Here is an 8,769-nt window from a genome sequence, read left to right on the forward strand (position 1 = left end):
AACAGGTTTGGGCCTGGGTAAACCTTAGCAAAGCCTAAAAAACTTGATTAAGTACTCTTAAGCCCAATTACGCCCTGGTTAATCTTAGAATACTCAATTTGGTCTAGATATATTTCTCAAAGCCCAGTTTAGCCCGAATACAATTGTGGGCTTGGTAAAGCCCGAAGCGTAAAGCATCGCTTGTTTTGCGTTGAGTGATAACCTAAAGTTGTCAAGTTCTTGTTGAGGCTTGCTAAATTCCTAACAAGTTTAATATTCAATTTCAAAACTAAAATTCAATTAACCAATTCAGTATTACTATGTCAATTATTATACAACTCATCATACCATCTTGCATCTAAAATATTTGAAGTACAAAATATATATTGTATGTTTAGATTATGAATTTTATAGATATTTTTTGTTGGCTAAATGACTTCTATAGGTACTTATTTTTTAGGTTCGCAGATGAAACCTTCCTAATAACAACATTGGATTTCCACTAGCGAATAAAACTCCTGCGGGATGAGTCCCCCGAACGACGAGACCCGTAACTGGGTGAATTGCGCACATTGGCGCTCCCTCCGGTCAAGAATCCATTTTTAATTCGATCTTAGGCGTTACTAAAATTCGAACCCAGATCTTCTATTTTACAGAGAACTCGATGGTCACTGAGCTATTCCCAAATGGTTACATACTTATTTTTGTTGGCTAAATGAATTGAATAGATACTTATGTAAGACTAGTAGTAGTATATAGACAAAAATTACATATACAAACGAAATGAAATGTAATACAGGGTAAATATCTAATAAGTAAAAAGACAAAAATATTCCTGATAATATAATAATACCGTGAACAAAGGCTATGTTTGAATGATACATAGTATAATATAATATATTTATCCACTTAAGAAAGATTATTAAGAATTCTAATATGTTGGTAGTTTTAAATTTTATAAAATGTTCAAGAAAATTATAGAACTTTGTGTAATTATATAAATTTTATAAAAACTTCATGATTATTAAGAAATTCACATAATGTTTGCTCTGCTGATATATACTCCGTATTTATTTAATTTAATTCAATTTAAATTTATTTAATTTTATTAAATTCACTTCATCTATTTAAGTTTTCATTCCTACTTTTTGATTTTTTTGTACTTTCATTTTCACACACTATTTCATACTCCACTTTCCAATTACCCACGAATTCCACATTCCGGTAATCTTTCTAATCGGCGATCACCGATATATATATATATATATATATATATACCTATATATATATTATGCCTATATATATGTATATATGCATTTTATGATCAATTATCTGTTATGTGTCAATGTGTGATTTCTACATATTCAAAACCCTAAGCGGAGTTTAATTTCTAGGAAACACAAAAACCCTATTTAAACCCTAAGATACTCTTAGTAACTTTAATTAACAAATTGTTAACTGGCTTTTGAATCATTTACTGCTAATTTATGTTTTTCAAATCCTTCACTAAGGTTATTATTTTTTTAATTTTGCAATTGGTTGAACACCTGAACAATAATTAAGCGTAGTACTTTAGATAGTTGCTTGGGGTTCTATTATCACCGGTTTCGTTTACTGGTGGTCGGTGGCATGCCTTTTTTATGTGTATGAATTAATAAATAATTTTATTTTATGTAGAAAAGTCATCCATGCATCTATGATCTATGTATCTAACTGTTAAATTTGTAAAATTTTCCATTAATATGACTCGAATTGTAAAATTAAACGTTATTATCCTATTTGAAAGTGAACAGGATTTGGTTGAACACTTGTCATACATGCATTTTAGTCTTTTAGATAGCAACTTGTGGTTCAATTCTCACACATTTTGATTCATGGTGCTCTGCTTTTCAAATGTATGAAATGAATATATGAAATCTGACATTGAGTTTTCTTTTAATATAGATGACGTCAGGCAGAGATGGTCCGCAGTCTAATGTGGATATCGATCAGTTGAATAAGGGGTTAGGAAGTATGAACTTGAATTGGGGCAGAAAGAAAGGGTGGGAGGAATCAACCGAAGGGTACGTAATTGGAGACGGAAGTAGGAGTAACTGGGCGACTTGGGATACAGTAAAAGTTAAGAAAACAGTTGCAGATAATTTGGTGGAAGTTAATAAGGAGGATGAAAGTGATGGGTCCGATGATGAACTTGTGAGCGATGATTATGATTCTGATGACAGTCAAAAGAGTCACGATTCACGTAAAAAGAATCCGTGGTTAGCTGAATTTTTCGGAACTTTGGATAATTTGAGTGCTGATCAGATTAATGAACCAGCTAGACAATGGCATTGTCCAGCTTGTAGGGATGGTCCTGGTTCTATTTACTGGTTTAAGGGAATGAAGTCTTTTCTTACTCATGTTAAAACTAAAGGGACAAGAAGACCGAGGCTTCATTGGGATTTTGCTGAGGTTTTAGATGAAGAATTGTGTAGGAGGGGCGCTATGGTAGTGCAAACTGGTGAAATGTATGGAAAGTGGAAGGGACTTGATAAGGAGTTTGAAGATCGTGAAATTGTTTGGCCACCGATGGTGATTGTTATGAATACACAGCTTGAAAAGGATGAAAATGGAAAGGTATATTTGTTGTTTTTGTGTGTTCTAGTGGTTATTTTAATTTATTTTTGAGATATGAGTTTAATGAATGGGTCAATTTTGTTTATTTTTTCAAATGGGTCAATTTTGTTTATTTTTTCAAATGTGTCACAATTTTGTTCATTTATTCAAATGGGTCAATTATGTTCATTTTTTTAAATGGGTCAAGCGGGTATCAAGCTTTGCTATATGGGAAACATGTCAAATACGGAGTAGTAATCACGTTTTGTACTTGTAATCAAAGAAATTAATTTTTTTAACAGAAAAAACCCTTGAATAATGGGCAAAAAAGTGTTTGCTACCCATTTGAAAGACCTGTTGCAAGTTACACCTGTTTTGACTGTTAACTTATCTATAAGATCAATATACAAGTTCATTATCAGATTATGTGATTCTGAACATGCAACGATCGCTACAATTCAAATACGGGTCTTGATTAAAGTTTGAAAATTGAGCATTTTAAAACTTAACTGTGGGTTTAATATCTTAAATCTCATGAGATTTACTACATTTGAATTGTAATTTCAGTGGCTTGGCATGGGAACTCAAGAGCTTCTTGAATACTTCGAGTCTTATGAACCTGTGAAAGCCCGGAATTCATTTGGGCCTGAAGGACACAGCGGGATGAGTGTGTTAATATTTGACACCTCGGCTATCGGATATTTAGAGGCTGAACGTTTAAGTAAACATTTTGAACGTCAAGTTGTAGACCGAGATGCTTGGAATAAGCACCCAAATCTGTACAATCCCAATGATAAACGACAGCTGTATGGCTTCATGGCAACAGAACAAGATTTGAACAATTTTAACCAACACTCACCTGGTATGCACTTGTTTTACATGTTACTTATCTTTTCCCAGCTTGTTTATATTGTCATTTATAGCAGTTGTTATCAGTGTCTTTGAAAAGTTTGGATTTTTTTTTTCTTAGGGAAACTAAAGGTGAAATTTGAGCTGGTGTCGCATCAAGAAAAGGTGATGAAGAATTTGAAGCAACTGAACAAGGACAGTCAAGAATTGGTGTGGTATAAGAAAAAGATTGCTAAACAAGAGAGGAGTATGAAAGCACTCGAAGATTCGTTTAGGTTAGTGTCTGAGAAGGTGAGGAAACTCAAAGAAGAGTCCAAAATTGTTAGGCAGAGAACGCAGATCTACCATGAACAGAATCAAGAAGAGGTACATAATTTTTAGTTTTAGTTTGAAACTATATAACAAGTTCTATGGGTAACAGCTCGAAACGGGTAACGGGTCAAATGGGTCAAATAGGTCCATACAGATCATATACTTTTACACTTGATTTTTTACATTTATTATATGGTTTTAGTTATTATTAATATTTATTATTTATTATATATATATAAGAAAATATTAATATACATAATAATTGATATAACCATTAATGCTTTCATAAATTATTGACGGATGAATCTTTTTATACTTGACCCATTTGACCCATTCACAAGACCCATTAGACCTGCTCTCTTTTTTTTTGAACTTAGGATTTGATACCCGTTTGACCCGTTCTTTTATATTTTGTACTAGACTCAATTGGTTGAAGAAAAACTCATTAGATCTTTTTTAAGTTTTGGTTTACATTGTCAGACCTAATTTTTTTCAAGACCCAATTGACCCGAGAGTTTGACCCATTTAACCCAAATTTAAGAGAATGGGTCTCAATTGCCAGGTATAGTTCTATGCAAGCTGAGGTGTAGTTAAAATTCATTTTATATAGTATCACATGTACTCTGTCATTAGATAGCCGAGTGGTTGGGGCCCTGAGCTCCTTACAAGAGGTCTCAGGTTCGAATCCTGTGTAGGACGGATATTTAGTGGTGGCCAGGGATGGGATGGAATGGAAACAGCTAAGGAGTAATCGTGCAGGACTGCGTACTCAGAGTATGGGGTCGGATTACTTGTCCTACCGGGTAGCCCGAACGGGAAAACCTTTTACCTTTTTTTATGTACTCTCTCATTATGTTTAATGAGTTCTATGTGGGACTCCTATTTGCAATGCGACTGCCTATAATTCATTACCGTTTTGTGTGGTCATATTTTGCAATTAGATGGACTTTCAAGAAAAATTCTTCAAGGACCAAATGAAGGTGATTCAAGATGCTAGGGATGCACACAAAAAAGAATTTGAGAAATCGTGTGCTGATGCAGATACTCACCAGAGGTATTACCTTTTTTTTTTTTTTTTTTTTTTTTTGCTTCTTGAGCTATTATTCTTTCCTATGAAACTTAGGACTGTTGACTATGACCTATAAAGCTTTTATTTTTTTCGGAATGAAGAAAGTAGCAGTCAGAAAATGTCACCCGTCTGATACAGTTGGTACACTGTATTCTATGTTTCTTGTAGTCAGCTAAGATAGGTTCTATATACACGTGTTGTAGTCAGCTAAGGTAGCTTCACTTGAATGGCCTATTCACTGAAACAATACCAGTACAGATGGCAATTTTTGATAACTTAAAGATTCACATTACAATGTTAGGTGAATGGAAAATAGATCAAGCAGGTTGTAAGTTGTACTTGACTCGTAGTTTTTGAATTAGTTTAACAATAGTTTTTACACTGTTGTAAAAGTCGGACGATGCGTCTGTTTGGGGACTAGCCCGCCCCGAGTCGTCCAAGAACGCCTTAAATGTCAGTCGACTCTAAAATTGTCGGGTCAAAGTCAAAGTTAGGTAAAAAAGCTTGTAATTTGTAAAATTAAGTTTTGTGCCATATATCTATCTTTGACATATTTGTGTTTATCGTATGGATATATTTATATATTTATGTGTAATATATATATATGTATGTATGTTTTATTTATTTATTACTAACAGTCAACGTTGGTCAACACCCAACTCTTCCTTGTCTCGTCCCTCCAAGGTCCGGACAGACTCGGTCCGGACAGACTCGCGAATTTTACAACTTTGAGTTTTTTTCTTGATACTAGAAGTGGACAAACAAGTTTGTGGGTCTCAACCTAACCCTGCCCCTTTTATAATCAACCTGTTTAACACTAATATGTTTTGATCCATTGGAACCTTTCCTAGCCTGATCCGCCAAAAGTTCCACCTATTCTTTAAGTGTTACGTTTTTAAAGATAGAATGTGTGCATGTTTCTTGCTGTTCTTATCACTAGGCTCTAATTGTTAATTTTTATGAACACGTACAGGAAGGTGGAGGATGAAAACTTGAAAAAAGAAATGAAGGAAATTGAGGAAGAGAGGGAGAGGTTGATGAAATTGCATGAACAGGAGATGGCTGAATTGAAGCTTAAGCATGAGAAAGAAGAGATCGAGACCGAAGAGAAGTTTAACTCAAAGTTGGATCGGTTGACTAAGAAACTGCACTCAGTCAAAGGCTGATACTTCATGCTAGCTATCTAATCCTAACTAATGACTCTATGCTTAGTTTTCCTTAACCTCGTCGTTTTACGATTTATTTGAGGTCTATGTAAGTAGTACGTTGTTTAATTGTGGGTGCAAGTTCTTGCATCTTCAATCGACGTTGTTGATGTTGCTTAGGTTTATCTTGTGTTTAGGACTAATACAGTATTATCTTGTTATACTGTAGGGGGTGTAGTTGAACACTTGAACCCAATTATCGGTATGTGTTATTTAGTGTTTCAGACTTTCAGTTCAGAATTTGTTTTTTCCCTCTTTATTCTCAGTTTAGGTTTAATCTGGTCTTGGTTAAATCCAGTCTAGTTTTGAAGTTTCTGTTGCACATATTAATATCCATCCACCATCATCTATAAAATTTTCATTAAAAATCTGGATGTTTTGCATTGAATGGTGAAAAATAATTCCATATTAAAAAAATTATGAAAAGAAAATCAACATCAAGCACTAAACTTACATTAGACGAGATGACAATGGATCGGGTGATGTTATATTCATATTCATTTAGTTTTTTTATCATCCATATTCATTTAATTTCAGTTCGTCCATCCATATCTATATCTGCTGAATTAGACGGGTTAATCGATATCCATTAGATATTACGTTGTAAATAAATGTTAAATATTTTTTAATATGCGATAAAAACATAAACGTATTATAGCTTAAATAATTATAACATGACATAACTACAATCTATCCACAAAAATCTATAATCATATCGAAGATAGACAGAATTTATTGAATTTACAATTAAACATAGATTATAAAAATTAAATATGTAATTTGTATATTTATTTTGTTAGATATACGTGTTTTATTGTAATATATCATAGTTATTTCACTATAATGTTGAAAACAAACTATAAATCTAATGGTAAATGCATTTGTAATAGTAAATATGTAAGCATATATCTATATTCATGTATCTGTATATGTATTTCGGGTGCTAATGGATATATCTATTGATAAAACTTTTCATCCATATCCATATCCATATCAAATTTGGTTCATCCATATCCATATCCGTATCCATATCCATTTACGTTCATCCACATCATTACAAAACGGGTGGATTGAGTGAATATTCAATGGATCGGGTGACCATTGTCATCCTAACATTAGTTCACCATTAAATATCAAACTTAATTCAGCATATTAACTGCTATGAATTCATGCGGAAATTAACAATCGATTGGGCAATTGAAATACTTCATTGATGATTAAACTCACTATTAATATTAACGTTACAACTTACAAAATGAGGATGATCAATTCTATACTATAAGCTACTCTATAAGATTGTTTTTAACTCTGACTTGACCGTGTGTAGTCAAATTATATTTTTCTTTGAGACTGTTTTTAACTCTGATTGTTATATTTTTCTTTGAGACTGTTTTTAACTCTGATTGTGAGGTGTAGTCAAATTATGTATATTGGGTGAAAAAGTAAGTTCGTAGCAAGATATTATTTAACATTCTTTAAATGTGATTGTTAAGTTTAAGTATTAAATTATTGTTAGGTGATTTGTTAAAATATGAGTGAAAGTTGGGTAATAAAAAAATAAATCAAGAAAAGAAAAAATGAGACGTGAGGTTGTGATTGGGTAGGAAAAAAATCACGGGTCCGACTAAAGCTATTTAGTAACGCCGCTTTATAGGCGGTTACTTCTGTCAAAAAACGTCCACTCATTTCACGCAATTTTCTGACGGGGCTATAACAACAGTCTAACCGTCATTAACGACTAATAACAAACTAAAACAACCTGCTTAACAATATCTACACTTTGGAGCCTTATACATTAAACTATGTACATAGGAACCAGAAGTTTAAACAAACATGATATATTTCATAACTATAAACGTCAAGAACGTAAATAAATCTGAACAAAAAAAATAAAAATTTTAATTTCAGATTACTAAGTAGCTAGAACAATGATATATAGATATTGCATAACTGAAACAAACATCACGAACAAAATACTGATCGAATCATAATGTAATTCAAGTATCTTTATCCATCTTCAACGATTTCAATAAACCATAAACTATTACTATGATAAAGGCAACAACCACCAAAGCGACCAAACACAAAATAGTTACGCACACATTGCGTTTACTCATCATCGTTGTAATTTGCAAGAATTAGCCGAAAATTAAGTGATTAATGTTTCTTAGTTGAATATCATCGATCAAGGTCTATATGTATATATATAAGTATAAGCTTCGTAATATATGGATTCGATTTGATTACACGGATATATCATAAGTACAGCTAATTGTTAAAAAATCGTGAACTAAAATAAATTTGATTTGATACTTATAGAGTATTACACGAGTAACTTACTATACTGCACAACTTAAATTAATTAATTATTTATGGACAGGATTTTTTCAAACACCTTGGTAAGGAAAGGATTATTGTATTAAGTGTAAATTATTACAATAGTATTTCGTATGAATAATAATCTTATCTTATTTGATAGTGTTCCTTTACAATCATGAGATTTAATTTAAGGAAATGATATTGGTTTGATTTTTGGTAGAATCGTAAACCAAATTTATCTTCACTCGGTTAATATTGTCATGGGAAACATTGTAGTTTTAGTTCAAACCGATTGTAATTTTGAGTTTACGTTCACATTACAACCGGTCCCCAAATTCAACTATATTTATACAACAGCTCCTCAAGTTTAAACTTTCTCCAGGGTAAAAAGTGTAAATATATAATTCTATTAAAATAAAAGAAAATAATTTCACCCGAATT

At 32.4% G+C, this 8,769-nt stretch overlaps 1 protein-coding gene across 1 annotated transcript; it reads left to right on the forward strand.

The window, feature by feature from the left end:
• The first annotated feature begins 1,121 nt into the window (after positions 1-1,121).
• LOC139890545 (protein SUPPRESSOR OF GENE SILENCING 3-like) lies at positions 1,122-6,231 on the forward strand. The gene is made up of 6 exons (XM_071873419.1): positions 1,122-1,203; positions 1,924-2,595; positions 3,142-3,436; positions 3,545-3,789; positions 4,677-4,789; positions 5,778-6,231. The coding sequence occupies exons 2-6, from the start codon at positions 1,924-1,926 to the stop codon at positions 5,968-5,970; spliced, it is 1,518 nt and encodes a 505-aa protein (XP_071729520.1). The 5' UTR covers positions 1,122-1,203; the 3' UTR covers positions 5,971-6,231.
• The last annotated feature ends 2,538 nt before the right edge of the window (positions 6,232-8,769 follow it).

This window comes from Rutidosis leptorrhynchoides, chromosome 2, assembly GCF_046630445.1.
Source record: "Rutidosis leptorrhynchoides isolate AG116_Rl617_1_P2 chromosome 2, CSIRO_AGI_Rlap_v1, whole genome shotgun sequence".
Taxonomy (NCBI): domain Eukaryota; kingdom Viridiplantae; phylum Streptophyta; class Magnoliopsida; order Asterales; family Asteraceae; genus Rutidosis; species Rutidosis leptorrhynchoides.